Below are 22,774 nucleotides of genomic sequence, written 5' to 3'. Positions count from 1 at the left end.
CAAAGGGGAATGGGAGGGGAGGGATAAATTAGGAGTCTGGGATTAACAGATACACACTACAGGTAACTATATTCATTATCTTATAATAACCTATAATGGAAAAGAATCTGAAAAAAGAATACACACACACACACACACACCGGAATCACTTTGCTGTATACCTGAAACTAACACAACACTGTAAATCAACTATACTTCAATTGAAAAAAAAAAGAAAGAAAAAAACTTACTACCAAACTATAGTAATCAAAACAGTGTGGCACTGGCATAAGTATAGATATAGGATATAGATCAATGGGACAGAATTGACAATCCAGACATAAATCATTATACTTACTTATGGTCAACTGATTTTTGACAAGGATGCCAAGACAATTCTTGGGGAAAGAACAGTCTTTTAGCAAATAGTACTGGGATAACTAAATACCCACATGCAAAAGATAGAAACTGGACCCTTTCCTTACAACATATTCAAAAATTAACTTAAAATGACTCAAAAACCTAAATGTAAGAGCTAAAACTATAAAACTCTTAGAAGAAAACATAGGAGAAAAGCTTCATGACACTTGATTTGGCAATGATTTCTTGGATATGATACAAGTATAAGCAACAAAAGAAAAAATAAGCAAATTGGACTTCATCAAAATTTAAAACTTTTGTGCAAATACTCTAAACCAAGTGAAAAGGGAACCCCATGGAATGGGAGAGAGTATCTGCAAATCACTTACCTGATAAGGGATTAATAATAAGAATACAGAAAGAACTCCTACAACTCAACAACAACAACAACAACAAAAAAATTCAAAAACAGGCAGTGGACTTGAATAGACTTCTCCAAAGAAGATATACAGATGCCCAATAAGCACATAAAACGATGCTCAACATCACTAATCATTAGAGAAATACAAATCAAAACCACAATGAGCTATCACTACATATCCATAAGGATGGCTATCATTTTTTTTTAAAAAGAAAGAAAATAACCAGCGTTGGCAAGGATGAAGGATGTAGGGAAACTGCAACCCTTGTACATTGTTGGTAGGAATGTAAAATGGTATAACCACTGTGGAAAACAGTTTGTTGGTTCCTCAGAAAGTTAAACATAGAATTAGCATATGACCCAGCAATTCTACTTCTAGCTTTATACCCAAAGGAACGGAAAACAGGGACTTAAACCCTGGTACACCAATATTCATAGCACCATTATTCACGACAGCCAAAAGGTGGTAACACCCCAAGTGTCCATCAACAGATGAGCACATAAAAAAACGTGGCATACATATATACACACACACACACACACACACACACACGTATACATATATACATACACACAATGAAACATTGATCAGCCATAAAAAGTGGTGATACAGGCAACAGCATGGATGAAAAACATCATGCTAAGTAAAAGAAGCCCAGCACAAAAGACCACATATTGTATGTGATGAATATGCTATGCTAGAATAGGCAAATCTATACAGACAGAAAGTAGATAACTGGCTCCCAGCGTGGTGGTGGGGTGGTTAGGGAAGAATGGGTACTGACTGCTAGTAAGTACTGGGTTTCATTTTAGAGTCATGAAAATGTTCTAAACTGATTGTGGCTATGGTTCACAACCCTGTGAACATACTAAAGACCACTGATTTGCACACTTTAAATGGCTGAATTATACGGTATGTGAATTATATCTCAATAAAGTTTTTAAAAAACTCAGCTGTAAGAACAAGGATCCTGCCACAGGAATCTTTTTGTATAAGCAAAGATGCATCAAGATAAAGTATTCCCAATCCTGCTCTACAACAGCAACACCCTATTTATTCATTATTAAGCATGGGAAAAAAACAACTTTCTCCTACAACCCAGTTTCGCATCTGTGCACCAGGCAAAAATTCTCAAAACTACCATATCATTTCTTTACAAGGTAACCTCCCATTGTACCTTAGCTTCTAAATCTCATTTTATTTGGTTCCACTTCCTAGGAATATTTACAATGCAATCTGTTTTCTAAGGTTGAAGAGATGCCACAAAACAGTTGGCCTAGGAATGGCACTTTACAGGCTATAATTGCTCGGAGCAAGGTTTCTTAATCAGGGGGTCCACGAATTCCCTAACTTTGTATATAAAACATTGTGAGCATATTTTTCTGAGAAGATCCATAGCTTCATCAGATTCTCAAGAGTCTAAAACCCAAAGAGGAGAATCAATGGATTGGTTCAAGTAACTGTGGTTTTGCATCATTTAATCTCCCTCACACTTTTTTGTGGTTGTTGTTAAAATAAGGAAGGTGGTTCATGTCTCACAAGGTGAATGAAAGACTGAAAAATTACAGAGCTCAATGTAACTGGTTACTTATCATACGAACAAATCATTTTTTATGTCTCACTCAGAGACAAATCCAAAGAGTCAAATTTTTGGAAGTTGGTAAATGTTACATCTACTCTAAAATGGACTGAGGAGTCAAAATTCCAGGTTGAATAGGGAAAAACACTATTTTGCTCTTTTCTCTTTTAATGGTTCAAAATAACCATTCATTTCTCAAAAAAACTAAAAAAAAAAACCTGATGTACCTACTGTGTCCCAGATGCAATGTCAGTAGCTGAGGATACACTGGTAGAATCAAACAGTCTCTGCCCTCAAAGAGCTTACAGCATAGTAGTTAGAACCATTTTTTTGAAAGAACAAAAAATGAGAATTCACAATTTACTTCCATGGCAAAACTTTTTTCCTTAGGACCAGTTTCTTAGGAAGTGGTAGCATATCTTCTAAAGCTTGTCTGTTTTGAAACATAGATAATTTGTTACAGTACTTTTCAACTCATAAGATTTCCCTCCTAAATCCTATGTTACAGAGACCTAATACACATCACAACTTCTAGGGTCCAATGTGTTTCAGTATGCAGAGAATAATTACTTCGGTGTGTGTCATGTATAAAAAGGAATAAATAGCACTGAATGAGCCAAAGTTTGCTCTTAAAATTCCAACTTCACATCCTTACTCTACTTTCATATCCTAATTCACAAGACACATTGGCTGACAAGCTAAGTCTCTAATAAATCATTACAGATCTGGAAAAGTAGCAATCTAAAGTAATATAAAATAAAATCCTTTTTAAAGTTTAGAATTGCAAATATAACTTCAGACTAAGAAGCAGGTAGAGAAAATTCCATTCTTTAAAAAATTATTTTTAATTGGACTATTCTTTCCCTACAATCTAAATACTTCACTAGTACTTCTATTCCTCTAGAATCTTTCACCAGGAACTACTTGCTTTCTATTGCCATCCAAATAAACACTCTTACCTGATCATATTCTGAAGCACCAGGATAAAGAGGCCACCCCAGGAACAGCTCAGCTATCACACAGCCCAATGACCACATATCAATAGCTTCACAAAATGGTAATCCGAGAATAATTTCAGGGGCTCTAGCAAAAACAAAAATAGCAGATTAAAAAAATTACACATTATTTTGGGAAACTAACTATGTCGATTAAGTCTTGTTTTAGTATCAGGTAAAGGTACATTGATTTAATGAAACTGAAAACAACCTTTGGTATAAAATCCATAATTCGAAACTCTTGGCCCCAGATGTGTTTTGAAATTCAGAGCTTTTTTAATTTCAGAAAGGTACTACCCATGCATAAACTACATACTTCATAATAATCCCAATGGAGTTTAGGGAAGCATCCCATAATCAAACACATTAATGCTTCTGCAACAAAACATATGAGCAATCACACTAAGCCAGACAAATACTTTAAACAGCCTTACATTGATTCAAGTCAGGTCTTGCCAATAAATAAGTTTATACCAAACTTAGAAAAAGATTTTTAGCTTTGAAAGCTTTCTGAATTTAGAAATTACAGATAAGGGATTATGGACTTATTCTTTTTATTCTTAGAAACTTTTTAATTACAGAAAAATCAATTAAATGGCCTGATCAATAAATACCCCTTTATGACAGAAATGCCTTCTGTAGAGACAGTGGTTCACATCCTAATTCCATTATTTAACAGCTGTAGGCAATTAATCTTTCTGAGCCTCAGGTTCTTTTTTTTTTTTTAACATCTTTATTGGAGTATAATTGCTTTACAATGATGTGCTAGTTTCTGCTGTATAACAAAGTGAATCAGCTATACATATACATATATTCCCATATCTCCTCCCTCTTGCATCTCCCTCCCGCCCTCCCTATCCCACCCCTCTAGGTGGTCACAAAGCACTGAGCTGATCTCCCTGTGCTATGCGGCTGATTCCCACTATGAGCCTCAGGTTCTTCATTCATAAAATGGAGATGAGTACCTCCTACTACATAACGTTGTGGTAAGGTTAAAATAAATAAGTAAAAAATAATGATGATGATGACAATGATGTCATTCAAATATTAAAGCTCTTGAACAGCGCTTGGCACATGGTTAGCATTATGTAAGTGTTAGATAAAACAATGACTATTATTATTATACCATCATTCTTTTAAAACTTTGAACTCTCTGTGTGCTTTCAGAAATATTCATTTCCACTAATGCTCCACGTGAGAAACCCAACCCTACGAAACCTTAAAGAGAAAACTATGGTAATACTATAACCTAAGAGCTCTCTATATATGAATATATCCAAGGCAAAATTATTATCCCCTCTATATTATACTTATAGAGGAGGAAACAGAGGCAAATAGATTAAGTAATTTGCCCAAAATCACACAGTTAATAAGTGGCAGAGCTAGAATTTGAATCCTGGTAGCCTACCTCTGAAGTTGAGTACATTATACTGTCTCTAAATAAGTAAAAGTTAAATACATACCCATCTATACTCATCTATTTGGCATGGTGGTATACATGGTATTTTTCAAATTGTAACTAAAATTAAGAGATAAATGGATTCAAAAGGGGGATGATAATAATAGGTAATATATTGATAATAATAGATGACAATTACATAGTACTTAGTATGTGTCATGCACTGAGTTCTTTATAAATATGGGGTTCACTTAATTTTTACAACAATCCTATGAAAGCAGATATTATCACTACTAAGTAATCAATTATAAGATACACATTTTTCACATTTTAACATCTCTGAAATTAAGAAGATTCCTGCAAATAATGGTATATTTTAGTTTAATGGCAGTGTCTTTACTTTCTTATTGGTACATAAATAATATTATATTTCATCTTATAATCAATGGCACCTTAGATTCTACGTAAGAAAGTATTATTTCCATTTTACAGATGGAGAAACTGGGCACTGGCAGGTTAAGTAACTTGCCCAAGGCTGGAGCCCAGGCAGTCTGGATCCAAGGTCTGAGCTCTGAAACACTTTATCATCTCCAAATAATTTCCTTTCCTTCTTACAAGTCACAGAATTTGAATCTGTAAGGACACTCCAGATCCAGATCCCTCATTAATCAGGAGCTAAATGGAAAAGCAGATCTCTCCATTAGGAACCATCTAATAGGCCATGTCTCCTCACGAAGTGCCTAGGTTTCCCAAATTTTATTCTTAAGCAGTATGTGCTTATTGTTGCATTGTGTGTATGGGGGAGGGGGGGGCAGACAAAGGCTGAGTGGGGAGGGTATAAAGATATTTCCCTAAATAAGAATATCCTCCCAGAGTAATTTTCTAAGTAGCCCCTAGAAAATGGTAAATTAGAGGACTCCATAGGGTCTAAAAACTTCCCTGATCCTTGCACAAAAACAGCAGAAGATCCAGGCCTGCTGGGACTTAACACTATTTGACAGCTAAGGGTGGAACCACTAATACCATCAGTTTTTGGGCTATTTGATGTGAACTGTGGTTTTGTTAGCCAAAGAAAACAAAAAAGTGATATTCCTGTTGCAGGTGACTAGAGCCCCATATTACTGATGGAATTTCAGAGTTCAATTAAATACAACCACTGTGGCATGTTTGATAGCATTAATAAACTAGAGGGTAAGAGTACCCAGAAACATAAAAGCCTTTCTAAAATTGAAACGGAACAAAATTTTTACTTTCACTGAGCAGACTGATTAATTTCTAAGTTCATGACAGTGCCAAAAATAGCTGGCAGGGAGAATGCAAATGGCTTTGTGCCAAAATAAAAACTGGGCTTAGAACATTCCTAAACATCAACTGAAGAGCAGCAGATTGATTTTGCCATTCCCACTATACCAGGAATACATTTTAAAATCCAAAAGGCAGGTCACAGGGAGGGGCCAGGCCACCCAATAACTTACTTCTTTAAAAAGGTAGCCATAAGATGTGATAACTGTTAGGCTTCTAAGGCTGAAAGTTTAAGGGAAATTAAGAAAAACACCAATTCCATCCCCCAAGCCCCACTAAACAAAAAAGCCCTGAAGACTGACTGCAATCAGTTTTTCCATTTGGTCTTGCTCAGCTTCTGGAGTAACAAAAGCAGCTAAGTATTTCAAGTAAAAGCTCACCCAAAACAGTTAACTCTACCACATCTACCATGCAAAAAGGTTAAGTATCAAAAGAAAAAAAGGTAAGCAGTAAAAATAAAGTAAAATAAAATAAGGCTGCTCAGTCTATTGAGGACTTCTCACTTTCATTAGAGCCTAAAAATGTTAGACTTACGTAAACTCCAGGAAGCAAAAAGACTTAAGTTATCTTCTTTTACTGAACATCATTTAGAGCAGGTTCACCTCTAAAGACTGAATGTTTTAACCTCTGAATTCAGATCAAAATTCTTGATAATATTTTCATTACTATATCATCTTTCCCCTTGGCCTCCAATATTTCTCAATCCCTCAATATAAACTATACACTGAAATTCTTGTTCTACTTCATCTATATAATAAGTTAATTACTCTTCTAGGTCCCTTTCCAGCTCTGACATCCTAACAACTGGGCAGTAAAAAAGATTACCTATTAAAGCACAGGAAAAAGGAAAACAGAACTAGCAGTCTTCCCTTTAGTAGGAAAATGGCATTAATTGTACTTTGGACATGGTGACTCTCCTCTTTGAAGATACATCCCATCCTTCGAGAACAAATGCTAAACAGGCTTTCATTGCTATAACCAGGAGGTAGAAATAGCAATCCTTGCGTTTTGATTTCCCAACTTCAAACTCCTTTAAATTGAAAAATTCCACCTAAGTCATAAAGCTCTATTTCACTGGAACCCAGAGCAAGCTGAGGTTGGAATCACTTAATAGCACAAATCATTCTCTTCTCATCTTCATGAACACTCTTGTTTCTTCCCATCCATCTCAGAGGCATCAAACCAAATAAGAGATGTTACATAAAGTCTAACTTCCTACATCTGCGGCTTAGGTGTTAACTGTGGTTTCAGTGTCAGATGAAACTGGATTGTTTGTTTGTCTAGGATAAACTGAAAATATGTTTTCCTTATCTAGATCTTGTCCTTCCGTACATAACAAAGTGATCTCAGCTTTAAGGCCAGCTAGCCTGTTCAGAATGGAAAAGCACTGAGCTTATAAGCACGACAAATCTTTGTGCCTAAAACTCAAGCCCCAAAGACAGCAACTTTTCTTGGAATTAGTCTACATTTACATTTACAGTGGGCTAGGAAATAAAGTACTTTATTTTTACTGCCTGAGTCATTTAGCCATGCCCATGGCCAACAGAGACAGCATGGTGGCAAAAATTTATGTCAACTGATAGTACTTTGGCATGTTATCAGCAAGATGAAGCAATGTAAACAATGCAATGTAAAAAGGAGGGTAAGAGGAAGGCTGGCTCTGGAGCCAGAACGCTGCAATGGTCAAAAGGATTTCAGAAAGGTTTTCTGAAAGACAAGAGGGTGAGGATTTAATGGACTCTAATAAAGCAACAATGCAACATGCACAGGACCACTGTGGATAAAATTTATATAAAGAAGTAATGCCTGAGCTGCTATTCCACTTGCCTTAGGCTCATCATCAAGTATTACTGTGACAGAGTTTTAGAAAACTATAAAAAGAAAAGATAAAAATAGATTAGGGTGGATTGGAAGACAATGTTGTTAAGACGTCAATACTGCGCAAAGTGATTTGCAGACTCAGTGCAATCCCTATAAACACCAATGAGGTTTTTTTCAGAAATAGAAAAGTCCATCCTAAAACTCATATAGAATTTCAGGAGACTCCAAAAAAGCCAAAACAATCTTGAAAGAAAATAAAACTAGAGGTCTCACACTTCCTGATTTCAAAACTTATTACAAAGCTACAAGTAATCAAAAAAGCATGGCACTGGCATAAAGACAGACATTTAGAACAATGGAACAGAAGGGAGAGCCCAGAAATGAACCCTCATATATATGGCCAAAGGGTTCTGACAAGAGTGTCAAGACCATTCAATGGAGAAAGGACAGTCTTTTCAGCAAATGGTGCTGGGAAAACTGAATATCCACATGCAAAAGAATGAAATTGGACCCATACTTTATACCATACAAAAATTAACTCAAAATGGATCAAAAACCTAAATATAAGAGCTAAAGCTATTTGAAGAAAACATGGGGGAAAGCTTCATGACATTGGTTTGACGATTTCTTGAATATACCAAAAGTATAAGCAACAACAAAAAAGACAAATAAGACTTCATGAAAATTTAAAACTTTTGTGCAAACAACACTATCAATATAGTGAAAAGACAACCCCACGGAATGGGAGAAAATATCTGCAAATCATATATCTGACCAGGGATTAATACTCAGAATATATAAATAACTCCTACAACTCAGCAACAACAAAAAACAATCCAATTCAAAGATGGACAAAGGACTTAAGACATTTCTCCAGAGAAGACATACAGATAGCCAATAAGCACATGAAATGATGCTCACCATCACTAATCATTAGGGAAATGCAAATCAAAACTATATATCATTTCACATACATAAGGATGGCTATTATCCAAAAAAAAAAGAGAGAGAGAGAGAGAGAAAGAAAATAACAAGTGTTGGTGTATTGGTGAGGATATGGAGAAATTGGAATCCTCATGCATTGCTGGTGGGAATATAAAGTCGTGCAGTGGCTGAGAAAAACAGTTTGGTGGTTCCTCAAAAAGTTAAAGAATTACCATATGACCCAGAAACTCTACTTCTAGTTTTATACCCAAAAGAATTGAAAACAGGGACTCAAACACTTGAATGCCAATGTTCATTACATCATTATTCACAATAGCCAAAAATGTGGAAACAACCCAAGTGTCCATCAACAGATGAACAGATAAATAAAATGTGGTATATACATGCAATAGAATATTATTCAGTCCTGAAAAGGAATGAAATTCTGATACATGCTACAGAATTTCAGAGATTAACCTTGAAAACATCATGCTAAGTGAAGTAAGTCAGACCCAAAAGGAGAAATATTGTATGACTCCACTTATATGCAATATCTAGAACAGGCAATTTCATAAAGACAGAAAGTCAAATAGAGGTAACAGGGGTAGGGGGTAGGAGGGTGGAGTAGTTACTGCTTAATGGTTACAGAGTTTCTGTTTTGGGTGATAAAAAAAATTTGGAAATAGATAGTGGTGAAGGCTATACAACACTATGAAGATACTTCACGACACTGAATGGTACATGTTAAAATGGTAAACTTCATGTTAGGTAGGTTTTATCACAATTAGAAAAACAAAAATATGTAGATGGCATATTTTCTGAGTCCCTATACAGGTTAAAATGTCCTTACATTATTTTCACACATAATATAAAATTCTTAGTTCAGAATTTCTATTTCCTCAAAATTTATTATAGGCATTTGGTATGTTGGACACATCTCTTGATAAAACTTATTTTGTGGGTTATCTTTTTTTATTGTTTCACTTCGTGATTGGGTGAGTGTACAATCTGTGTTTAATGCATGACCATTAAAATAAATATAAGATTCCTTAAAATTAATAACTAGACAGATAAATGACATACTGAGAAATAAAAGCTCATTTAAAGACTTTCCCGTCTTCTCTCTTTCAGTAATGTTCCTTGGTTACAGTACAGACAAAATTCTATATACCAGCATTTAAGTTCTGTCCCAATAATTATTATATATTGAAAAGATAGCTTTATTAGAAGTATCAATATGGAAATATAAATCACTAAAGTATAAGGTGTTTGGGTCAAGGCCATTTTAGGATAACCAAATAAGTTCATATGCAAATAAGTTCAAAGGACTATGGAGAATATTAAAACGAGAAGAGACCTTAGCAATCATCTAATCCAATTCTCTCTATTATGCAAGAAAGAAAATGTAAAATAATAAAACGTTGCTAGAGTTAAACTTGGAATTATTCCCAAGGCATCTTACCTGCCAAGATAGGAACCTGGGAAAAATAGCAGCATATGCCCAAATTCCTCATATATAAGTAAACATCTTATATATTTAAAACACTTTAAAATGGGAAAATTAGGTATAATGGTAGTAAAGAAGGAACCAGATGCTACTATAATTCAACTAGGAACAACCTTCAGAATCAGACTGAATTAATCTTTCTAGAGTTAATATTTCAGAAATAAAATAATGTTACATATAGGAATGCCACACACATGGAATATTAAATACTAAATATATTTAGGATAATACTAAAATATATTATCCTATTCTGTGTTGAAATCTGTAAATAAATTCATTGTTATACGTAGCCCTTTGTAATGTATGTTAAATATAAAGACAGATCTCTAGTCGAAGACATGCTTTTTAGCATTTGCCACTTGCCTGTAGTAACGTGACTGTAAGTAGGTTGAGCACACAGCTTTGGAAACGTGACTAGCAGAACCAAAGTCAATGACCTTCACTCGGTAGGGTTGGCGCACTGGATCGACCAGCATTATGTTTTCAGGCTTAAGGTCAGCGTGAATTAGACCAAGGCTCTTGAGCTTCATCAGGGCTGTGGCCACCTGCTGCAAGATTGGTCTGATGTACTTGAGTGGCAGTGGGCTAAACTTATTCTGCTTTAGAAAATCATATAAGTTCTGCTCCAGCATCTCGAACACAAGGCAGGTATGATTCTTATGCTGAAAGCACTCATAAGAACGAACAAAATTATACTCATCGGCATTTTCACTGCTTAGGCGGGAAAGGATGCTCACTTCAATCTGTCCTTGTCTGGCATAGGAGGGGTGGTTCTTCAAGATTTTAATAGCCACAATTTCCTTGGTGCTCCGCTTCCAGCATTTAGCCACCTGTCCAAATGTTCCCCGGCCTAAGAACTCCAAGACTTCATAGCTGTTTGTCATAGAGCAAAGGATCTCATGCTGGACCAGCTGGTAATCCCCTTCTCCACTGGAACTGCTACTCTTCGTGGTCACAGTGGTGGTCGTGGCAGCGGCACCCACCACAGTCCTGTTTTGCAGCATGAGAGGGGGATGTTCTTCTATGATTTGCACGCTACCGTTGCTGTCAACTTCCTCACTTTTTCTTTTCAATCCACATTTTTGATATGGCTCAAGCAAAGAAACGTTGCTTCTGTGAGTCAGGGTCTGGCTGCTTTGGAAGGTGGATGTAGCAGCACTGGCAGAGCTATCAGCAGCTGTTACAACAATATGCTCCACTGCAGGAGCTGGGAGGAGGAGGCCCTGGTCGTAAGCAGGGATGTTGAAATTTGCTACCTGGTGAGAAGAGTTGGCTTGCCCTTGTGTGGCTGGGAGGGTTTTGCTGTGGGTATAGTATTTGTCGTTGCTGCTCTGTCCAGAAACATCCCAACCAGAAGGCTCTATTTTCAGTTTCTTTGCACTGCAGAAGGCACTCGACGACACTGATGGGGGGGAAAACACCTGCAGCTGTGATGCCATACCTACATCAAGAAAGAGGAAGAATTAGGCCCTCAATTTTATACAACCCCTCAATTAGTATATTGGAAAACTTTCAGTTTAGAAAAAACAAGTAAACGTGTATCTGGCTGAGGTTTTATTTTATACATTTTCCAAAACATGTTTCCTATTATAGAAAGATAAACTTTTTGGTCTAATTACACATCCTGAATCACTTTTTTGAGACTCAGCAATAATAGGACATATTGTTAAAAGAGTATGAACATCTAAGATGGTTTATAAAATAAAAACAACAACAACAATAGTTTAGATGATTGATCACTTAGTATGTGCCAAGTGGTAGTCTAAGCACTTCATACACATAACTCGCTTAATTCTCACCACAACCTTTTGAAAAACATACTATCATTATTTCCATTCTACAGATGAGGAAACTAAGACACAGACTGGTTAAAATAATTTGCCCAAAATAACAAAGCTCTTAAGTGGCAGCACTAGAATTCAAACCCAAGCTCTTTGGCCCCAGAGTTCATTCCACAGCTGTCTTCATTCCTGCCCTGCTTAGCTTTTTAATCAATTATTTAAATGTAGACATAGATGACATGCTTATAAAATTCATAGATGAACCAAATTTGGGCAGGATACTCAATATTGCTAAGTAACGGGTCCAAAAAGATCACAAAGAGCAGAAACCATAAGGTAAATCTAGCTGATGACATTTAACACAAATATTGACTTCCTACTTAGGTCCAAAATCTGGCTAGCACAAAGCACAAGGATAAGAGATACAAGGTTTCGCAGGATCATATATGAAAAACACTTTGTTAGCAAGAGAAACACTATGTAATAATGTTCCCCTCCCCTCAAAAGCTAATTCAATCTTAAACCATATTCACAGAAAAAGTAGTGTCCAGAATGTGGCAAAGTGAAGGCAACCCACTCTACTCAGATCACAAAAGTGTCTAGCTCTGTCCACTACATTGTAAAAGGACCATTTACAATGTAAACTGACCAGCAGAAACTGACCAGAAGAAAGTAATCAGGATGAGGCAAAGACCAGACGGGATCTCCTGAAGAACCTCGGGAAGTCACCCTTAGAAAAATATGGGGAAAGGTAATAAGAACTGCCCACCTTTCTGTCCCTGAATGTCCCATAGACACCTCAAGCTCAATAAGCCCAAAGACTAATCCCAAAGCTAATATTTTCAGAATAAAGTCCAAACATTTGACCTAGCATACAAGCCATTTCACATTTATCTTCTTCCTTCTGAATCACATAACCCTCAGATGCCTCGGGGCTCCACACTAATCCCGCTTCTCTTGCTCCGCATTCCCTCTTTTCACTACTTCCCAGCATTAGTCATCTGCGAAAAAATAACAAATTTCCCTCTCTAACCCAGACTTCTCTCTTGAACTCCAAATCCTTATTTTCAAATAACCACTCCACACTTCAACTTGGATGTCTTAGAGACATCTCAAATTCAAGATGTCCAGAATTAAACTTCTGGGCCTCCACCCCACGCCCAGTTTTTTACCTCAATTATGAGACACCACCATGCATCTAACACCTCAAGCCAAAAAATCAGGGAGGCAATGAGTCTCAGTTTCCTCATCTATAAAATGGTGATTTAAATGATTTAATACACACAACGTGCTTAGTGCCAAAAACTCACTTAATATTATTATCCTGACTCATTCCCCTCCCTTGTTTCCGTCCCTTAATCCCCATATCTAACCTAAAATAAATCTTATCTACTTCCTAAGCATATTTCAGATCAGCCATTTTTTCTCTACCCTTATTGGAACCTTTCTAGTTCAAATTGCCAGGGGCCTCCAAACTCATCCTGAATGCACTCAGGGTACCTTTGCTTTTAAACTATGTATTATATATTGGAAGAATGCTCTTTGTTAACCATCTCCCTCGTTCTGCCTCCAGGGTCTTTCACTGCTTTAGGGATAAAATCCAAAATCCTCAACTTGCCTTAAAAAGCTCCCCCAAAATCTGGTTGCTGTCTTCCAAAATCTCCCCACCTCGATTCCTCCACCACTCCAGCCATACTGCCCCTTCTTTCAGTTCTTGGGAGGCCCTCTATGTTGGAGACTTTCTGCTAGGAAAACTGTTTCTTCTCTCTCACACTCACACACTCACACACACACACACACTCCCCACAATCACCACCACCACTGCATTCCCACAACACCCTGTACCTACCTTATAACATTATTTATTTAATGTTATATTCCCGGATACTGTAAAAGTTCCATGAGAGCAGGTACCATATCTGTCTTGTTCTTTTGCTTATATCACCAGAACCTACCACAGACTCTGGCAATATACAGACACTCAGTATTTGCTGGGTGATTTGACCACTGCCTACCAACTTCATTTCTACTCCCTACTACTCGTGTTAAACTGCAGGATTCTCAAATGCTTCTTTTGTTTTGGTTTTTTGATGTCCCTCTCTTTTATCTGTGCAGTCCTTGAGATATGGGGGAAGTCTCCACTCTAGTACTCACAGTGTAATTTTATTAGTCATAAGAGAATAAACACACACAACTAGAAAGGAAGGAAACATGACAAGGGATGTTACAGAACATAAAAAAACAAAGTATACATTTCTTTGTGCTTGAATGCAACTAAAAACCATCTGCACTGGACCAGATAGCTGGAAGGAAGAACAAACCCTCAACCTTCAATTTCTAAAATGCTGTCTGGATTTACTTTAAACAAGAGTTTCTATAATTTATATGAACCTTGAAGAGAAAAAAAAGTATAAATTAAAAGAATGTTATTGCGGGACTTCACTGGTGGCGCAGTGGATAAGACGAAGCGCTCCCAATGCAGGGGACCCGGGTTCGATCCCTGGTCAGGGAACTAGATCCCACATGCATGCCACAACTAAGAGTTCACATGCCACAACTAAGAAGCCCACGTGCCGCAACTAAGGAGCTCTGGAGCCGCAACTAAGACCCGGAGCAACCAAAATAAATAAATAAATATTAAAAAAACAAAAAAGAATGTCATTGCAATTTAACTCCTAGGTTACAAATTTACAAATCATCTTATTCTACCTATATCACTGACATAATACCAAACTATAATAAGAGAAAAACTGAAATCAAGTAGTGCCTTTACAAAATTTACGTATTAACATATGCAAAAATATTTCTTGTCATAATACCAAACCAATTTCTGAACAACGAAAAGGAAGCAAATTTTTGAAATTTGTTTTCCATCGTATATTTGTTGAGTTCCTACTTTTAACAATCTATCAAAATACATAAGCACAACCTTCACGTACCTAAAAGTATTTAGTAAAAAATTTGAATACTATACAAAATTTGCAGTTTGTAGCTATGTATAGGAATATGGGGGCTTAAAGTAATAATACTGAAAAGAATTCATGAAATGGAACTCCAAGTTTTTAAAAGTATGATGATCATAACTGGACACTTTTCAAAAGTACTCTGTTTACCAGAGGAATGTTAATGACAACCTTTCACCCAATGAACAAAATAACAGATACTGATGGCTTCAAATTCACACTGAGCACTGCAAAAAGCACAAGTTCTAGGAAATTGTTCCAACAGTTTAAGTATATAAATAAATATAATAATTCTTACTCAGTAAGACAAACTTAAGTCCACCCATAGCGAAGTAACAACCCAGAATTTCACTGGCCTTCCCCGCAGCAAGGGTGTGTGGTACTGAAGTCAATGTCATGCCACCAGGACTCTTACAGTGTGGCTGAGACTCAGCCTGACCTCAACAAGCACTAGGTGAGAACAAAATACAGAATCAAAATTGCCTAGAAAAATCTATACTCATTTATATAACACTCTGAAATTCAGCTAAAAACAGCCATTTCTAAAACACAAAATAAAGATACTATGTCCCACAAAATTTGCTTTTCTTTTTTTTTTTTTGCAGGGGGTGGTGGGGGGCGGTGAGAGGCAGTTTTCTCCCTAGGCTGAGACTTCCCAAACAAAACCATGGAATAGAATTAACATCTGTGGAAAATTTACAATGTACCACACTCCGTTAAGCACATTACACTATTTTCAATTCACATGAGAACAGCTCCCAATAAATTAAAAGCTAACTTCCAGAAAATGTTTCCCCTCTTGACTCTAGCAATAAACAAGTCTTTTCATTTCAAACCTGACTTTCCAAGGATTTAACCATCTAAAAATAATGACAAACTTCCCCACTGCATTAATCCCAAACTAGAACAAAAGGCAAAAGGCTACTGGTACTGGTACTTATTGCTAAAAAGAGAACTGAGTCTTGCTAGACTCCAAGGCTTTCAAAAACAGTCAAATTAACAGCTTCCCCACTCCCTGCCATGGGCACATCTATTTCACAACATTTACTGGGTGCCCCACCCTCTGGGCACTACAGTTAGATAATCTTACCATAAAGAATTCAAATATTATAACTATGAATGAAATAGTTGAGTATGACAATGGAGGTAATCATTTATGTGTTTTGTCCTTAGTCTTGACTAACTTCCACCTTTTCCCAGACATACCAATAATAAATTCCTAATGCTTTTGCTTGGAGTCATCTTTGTCTTTTTGATACAATTTAACAATTGGTGATCTAAATAACCTACCATCAGTACTGCATATTGATTTCTTCCTCTAGCACTTGTCCTCAGCTGACATGTACACAGATGTACATATCCTCCAGCACACTGATATATAAAGAGTATTCATATCATTAAAGTGGGTAAATAAGAATACACGTTCTGGAAAAAGATAAGATTGGGAAGAAAACTCTTTCACTGGAACACCAAGTATCTCCCACCTACTGCACAATCCTGCACCACTTAGTTCAACAGCCTAACTTTCCCCAAATGGTACTCTCTAGCCCTCTTTTTAAGGTCCCTTCTCAATTCATTCTCCTTACAACTGAAGCTTTTAAAAATGCATATCTATCCCTCATTTAAAACTTTAGGATAGGGACTTCCCTGGTGGCGCAGTGGTTAAGAATCCGCCTGCCAATGTAGGGGACACGGGTTTGAGCCCTGGTCCAGGAAGATCCGACATGCCACAGAGCAACTAAGCCCCTGCACCACAACTACTGAGCCTGCGCTCTAGAGCCCACGAGCCACAACTCCTGAAGCCCAACACCTAGAGCCCGTGCTCCATAACAAGGAGAAGCCACCGTGATGAGAAGCCCGTGCACCACAACAAAGAGTAGCCCTCGCTCGCCGCAACTAGAGAAAGCCCGCGTGCAGCAACGAAGACCCGACGCAGCCAAAAATAAATTAAAAAATAAAATAAAATAACAAAATAAAATAAAAACTTTAGGATAAAGTCCAAAATCTCTACTTTGGATCGTCAGGCTTTATAAGATCTGGACCCTGATTATTTTTGTAGCCTCGTTTCACTGACTCTTTCCCTCAGGCACTCTCTTTTCCAGTAATTCGAAATGTTTCTGGGTCTAGAGTAGGCCTTTATTTCTCCTGCCCCAGTTCCTTCATACATAACATTCTCTCTCTGAACTTCATTTTACCCTGTCTTCTCTTCTTTTAACTACTACTTATCCTTTTAGCCTTTACTTAAAGCTCACTTTTTCAATGTGGCATAGGCTGTTGGTCTGGACCACAATCTACTTTCTCCTTCATCCCAGGCACAAGGCTAGACTACATTTACCAGTCCCTCCCTCCAATAAAAAGTGACGTATGAGCCTTTAGTGTTCTATTCCCTTTCCACCAGGAGGAACCCATGGAGATCCAGTTTCTGCCCTGAGACAACACTCAAGGGTTGGGAGAGCAGCAAGATGGAAAGAACATGGGTACCTGAATGATCATGTAGAGCAGAGCAACCTGCCCAGCAGGAATGCTCACTTCAACCTGGAACATTTACTTTAGGTTGTTACATGAGAGAAAAACAAATTTCCTTCAGCAAGATTGTTTAGTCAGCCCTACGCGCTGACAAATACATTCAGGATAGCCGTCTCCAGACCACTAGGTTAGATTTCCTGATAAAGGCTCCCACAGCATCCTCTACTACAGAAGTAGTAGCACTCACCACACTTGTACTTATTTATTTCATTTATTCATTGAACAAACGTATTTTGAGCATCTAGTATGTCTGCTGGCACTGTTCTAGATCCCAGGGATAACAGTGGTTCCAGATGGACAAGATCCCTTATCTCCTGGAGTTTACTTTCTACTGGGGAGATAAACACCTCTCCCCCAAGAAAATGGCAGCTAGTGATAAATGTTATGATGAAAACAAACACAATGACATGACAGAGATGGTGGGAGGGGGAGAGATACTCTTTGGTGGTCAGGGAAGGCACTGTAGGATGGTGGCACGTAAAGCTGAGACCTAATTGACAAGAAGAAGCCATCCCAGTGAGAGAACAGTTAGTGCCAAGATACATTCTTGGCCTATTTGAAGAAGAGACCAGAATGGATGGAACGGAACAAGGGAAAAAATAGTAGAAGCAGAACCCAAAAAAGGCAGACAAGGGCCAGAATACATACTGACTTGCGGTCACTCTGGATTTTTATTCTAAGTATGACTATTTGTAACTACTTATTTAAAAGTTGACTTCTCTTCTAAACTGCAAGTTCCATGAGGGCAATTCCCAACAGCTGAGTAGGTATCTTCTTCTTTTGTACCACCGGCATCAATCACAATGGCTGGCATACAGCGTGTGTCAAATGTTTGCTAAATGAATGACTATAAAGAGATCACATTACTGCTCCATATATAAATGTAAGAGGATCTCAGAAGTCATTCTGACTAAATTAGAGAAATACTCACATGAGATAGAAATTATAGTCTGTTGTCTACAAGAGAATACTTATTCTAAGTATAGTGATACAGAAGGAAAAAATAAGCTTGAAACCCTGAGGACAGCATTTGAATCAAAGTTCCCCACCCCCTTTCCTGTAGCACTTCCTTCACATGGAACCATGTGAAAGAGCCAGTTCCTCAACTAGTATGCAAAAATAGGGTGTGGAAGGTGGTAGCTGACAAAGAAGGAGCTCTACAATTCTATGTAATTTACAGCCATTTAAACTAATTTTGTAATATTTTGGTAAACTGGCTGAGTGGCGTTTTCCTTCTAGGCAGGATATTTTTTCCTGAATTTCAATTGCTCTCTTAGATTTATTTGGAATGACGAATCTATAGCAACAGAACAAAAGAAAAGTGTTTTTCGTATTTGGGAAAATGGTACTATCTTAGTATGTGCACAGGACAGTCTATAACGTCTATAAAGTTTAGAATAAAGAAAACTATACCTCGGAGTTTCTATCATAAGAAAAATGACAAATTAACAAAAATGACAAATTAGCAAATCAATATGAAACATAAACACGACCCTGTTTAGATCAGCCAGAAAAGGCCTAAGGAAAATAGTACTCAACTAAGGTAACGACAGTTTGGCAGACAGAAGGTAGAAGGAGGTCTTAGATGAATGAGATAACTTTTGCCAGTATGCCAGGGGATATAGAAAAATGAAAAACCATTTAGAGTAATGCATTTGATTGGAGCAGAAGACACTGGCAAAAAAAGTACAGGGATTCTTACGGCTAAAATGGACCTTAAAAGACTTTCTAAAACCCTGTAATTCCAAGATTAGAAAAAGTAGACCCAAGAAAGCCAAACAAGTTTTACACAGAGCTAATGAGTAGCAATGCTGGCAAAGAATTCAGGTTTTCTGATTCTTTTTCATTAAGTATGGTGGGTAAGCACTGTACAAGGCGCTCTTAAAAAATCCAAAGAAATACACCTAAGTTTCCCTATCTTCAAAGAACTTAAAATGTTGCTTAGGTGATATGACACATAAAAAAGAAAAATATAACAACAGGATGTAAAAATTTTTTAAGTGCCAAATTATGCTCTACAAAAATACATAAGGCATTTAGGGAGATGGGAGATTAGGAACAAAAAATTAAAAACAAAAAAGGAAGCGAAAAGCAAATCAGTGATTATTGAAGTTGTACTTGAGAGAAAAATTATTTTGATGACTTGTGTTCAGAATGGCATAAAATTTAAGGGAAGAAACTGGGGAGAAATTAATAACTGTAACTTTTAAAAAAATGGATTGCTTTATATAGTCATGAAAATGAAAATAAAAGGGCCGATCAGGAAGTTCATGTTTGCAAAATTACTTCAAATTACAAAAGAACCAGTTACGATATATAACTAACAACAAGCTGCACAAGTTCCAACTGTAAGAAGTTTATAAGGCAGGTTTGGCTCACTGATTTCTACCAACACAACCACTGACTAAGCTGTGCTTATGAAAACAAAACCAGAGAATAAAAGAATTCTATTTTCCAGAGAATTGTGAATGTTGAGATAATCTTTTTTTCTTTTAGGAGAGAATTCTGACTTGGTTTTCAATCTCAAGTTACCAACCAACTTGCTCTGCAATCCATAAAACTACAATGTCCAAAGATAGGATAAACTATTCATGAAGATATCGCCCTCAAAAGTCCTACTTACTAATCAGACTCAGTATGTTTACAACATCTCATTCACCATTTTACTGGTAAGATGTTTTACTGGCGTGGCTGCCTCCAGTTCCAGCCACAAGTACTTTACCAAAATATCCTTCAAGCCTGGAACAGTGTCTTAAAGTCAATGATATCTTTCATCATACCAGTTTTATAACACAGAACCCTGAGATGATTACAGGTATCTCCAAAATCACCAGCTGAATTAACAACTATTATATGACTCGTTAGTAGATTTTTAGATGTTTTACAGAAAGCTTTAGACCTACATATGAAAAAGAGCTAGTAAAGATTTGCATTCTCTATAATCTTAAAAAAAAAAAAAAAAGAACCCACTACAGACCAGGAATCAAAAATAGCTTTACACAAACAAGAGCAAAATTGTAGGTTCTGCTGAGGGCATCAGCCCCTTAATTTAACCCCACTTCATCAGAAGAAGGAAGCCATGCTGCTGTTTTCATCAGTTACTAGGAAACAAGTAAGATAAAGGACAGATTGGGCAGAAGAGTCTATAGCTGAAATTAATATTTTGATGCAATGACTGAAAATTCCCAAAGTGTCACTAAGAAAAAACATCTAGGGCTGCCTCAAAGAGTATCTACAACTGAGTCAGGGGGTTAAGTGGAGGAAAGACACTGGAGCTTGGGGTGGTTTTTTTTCCCCTTCTCTAGCCCCTCCTCCCTTCCCCCACCTAAACAGGAAAGAAAGCGCGCCGAGCGTAAACACAGGCCAGAGCTCACGGTTTGTCACCACAACAAATTGGAGGTTAGACCAGCGCTCTTGGAGACCGAGCCCCAGGTCTTGGTTGCTAGGCACAAAAAACGGCCTCTTTCCCACAGACCTGTGAACAGCGGGGGGGCCTTACCAAGAGTTTTGGTTGTTTCCCCGCCCCCCTCCCTTTTTTTTTTTTTAAACGAAAGCTTTGGGAAAGTGGCGTCACACAGCAAAAGTTTCCCTTTGAGCCAGACATCCAGATCTGCCTTGCACAGATACACATTAGGTGGGCCGGTCCCACGCAGTCTCCACCATCATTACAATTTACCAACCTAACGATTAAAGAACAGCAGCGGAGAGGATAGGAGGGCTCCCACACCCACCTCCCCGCGGCCGTCCGTTCCAGACACCGCTTCCTGGTCCCCAACAGCACAAACGTCCCCAACAGCACAAACAACCCCAAACCACGGCACTAAGCAGAGCTGTGAAATTCACACGCACAAGCCACACACTGGGAACCGGCCACGACAGCCGAGAAAAAACCGGCCGGGTGAGAAGACGCCAGGCGGCCCCCTGTCATCTGAGGACAACAACACGCCCAGGAGAGAAGTGGCAGGACACGGGGGAGTTGCCCCGAAAACAAGCCCGCAGCCTCCCCACTTTCCTGGGAACGTTATCCCCTCCGCGGCCGTCACCGGCCGCGCCGCAGGGCTCGGCCCCGGGTCCCGGGTGGGGGCCGCTGAGGGAGGCGCCCCCCGCAGGCCGGGCGCCCCGGAGAGCCGGTGGCCGGCCCGGCCCCGCCGCGGTAAGCCGATGGGAGGTCGCTCCCTGCCAAGGCCACTGCCCCCCCGCCTCGACTCACCGCCGGTGTGTCTGGTTCTCAGCCGCGAGCTGGGGCTGCCGTGAGGAGGCGGCGGAGGAGACGAGATCCGGGGCCCCGCCGCCGGATCATCATACCCCTCGCGCGAGCCGGCCCGGGCCCCGGCCCCCGCCCCCCGGAGCCGTCCCCGCGCCCGTCCCACGGGGGGAGCCCCCTCAGCCTCCCCCCCGCTCCGCCGCCCGGCCTCTCGCCGCCGCCGCCACCGCCGCCGCTTCAGCACCGCGCGCTCCCGCCTCAGCCTCCCGCTGCCGTCCGGGGCCACCGCCGGGCCCCTGGCTCCGCAGCCGCCGTTGTCGCCAGACTCGACGAGCTGAGCGCCGAGCGGCCGCCCCCATCCGGCCGGCCCCTCCTCGCGGGAACTAGTCCCCAGCCCCGCGCCATGACACCTACTGAGGCGGAAGTGTCGGAGAGCGGGCGGGTTAGGATGACTTCATAGTACTGGTGGGAGGGGGAGGGGGAGTGGGAGTGGGAGTGGGTGGGCCTCCGTGGGGAGCCAGCGTGGATCGAGTGCGGGGATCGGCTCCCCGCCCCCTCCTCACGGCCGACTCCGCGGTGACTGAAAGGTGCTTGGTGGCGGTGTGGCGGTCCAGCTTTCAAATGTCATCCCCGCCAGTGTGACATCACCACCGCCTAGTGTGACACCCCCAGAGATTGGACAGCGCGCGGGGAGGCAGTGCCTACCGAGGAAGCCCCCTGCTGGTGAGGAATTACCTCAGTTTAGGCTTTAATGTTTCGTTGGCATCTAGGGACGTTCTAGCTGCGTGACAGCGGTGTGTAGGATGCGTGAGCCTCCACACGCATTAGGAGCCCCTGAGCGGGCTCTTCCATTGCCTCCTTGGGAACCTGGGTTTGCATTAGAAGGTGAGAAAGAATAGCTGTGCTCTGAACCCAACCCCCTCAAAACCTGCAGTGGGCTAATACTACCATAATTTTCTCTCCTCTACCAGGAGATAGCAAAACCGGGTATTCAGGAAACGGAATGCGTTGG

At 39.3% G+C, this 22,774-nt stretch overlaps 1 protein-coding gene across 2 annotated transcripts in view; it reads right to left on the bottom strand.

Annotated features, from left to right (window-relative positions):
* The window catches only part of HIPK1 (homeodomain interacting protein kinase 1), a 49,793-nt gene extending 27,725 nt beyond the window's left edge, over positions 1 to 22,068 (bottom strand). The window contains exons 1-3 of one of the 2 annotated variants that reach the window (XM_057542090.1): positions 21,769 to 22,068; positions 10,652 to 11,729; positions 3,300 to 3,423 (exon numbers count right to left, since the gene is read on the bottom strand). In XM_057542090.1, coding sequence (XP_057398073.1) covers positions 3,300 to 3,423; positions 10,652 to 11,727 — 1,200 coding nt within the window. In that variant the 5' untranslated portion in view covers positions 11,728 to 11,729; positions 21,769 to 22,068. The remainder of the gene's footprint in view (positions 1 to 3,299; positions 3,424 to 10,651; positions 11,730 to 21,768) is intronic. The other variant, XM_057542031.1, reaches the window with a different exon arrangement.
* Between the last annotated feature and the right edge of the window lie 706 nt (positions 22,069 to 22,774).

This window comes from Balaenoptera acutorostrata, chromosome 1, assembly GCF_949987535.1.
Source record: "Balaenoptera acutorostrata chromosome 1, mBalAcu1.1, whole genome shotgun sequence".
Classification (NCBI taxonomy): domain Eukaryota; kingdom Metazoa; phylum Chordata; class Mammalia; order Artiodactyla; family Balaenopteridae; genus Balaenoptera; species Balaenoptera acutorostrata.
Note: the sequence above shows the minus strand (reverse complement) of the source record. Positions and strands in the feature narration are given on the sequence as shown.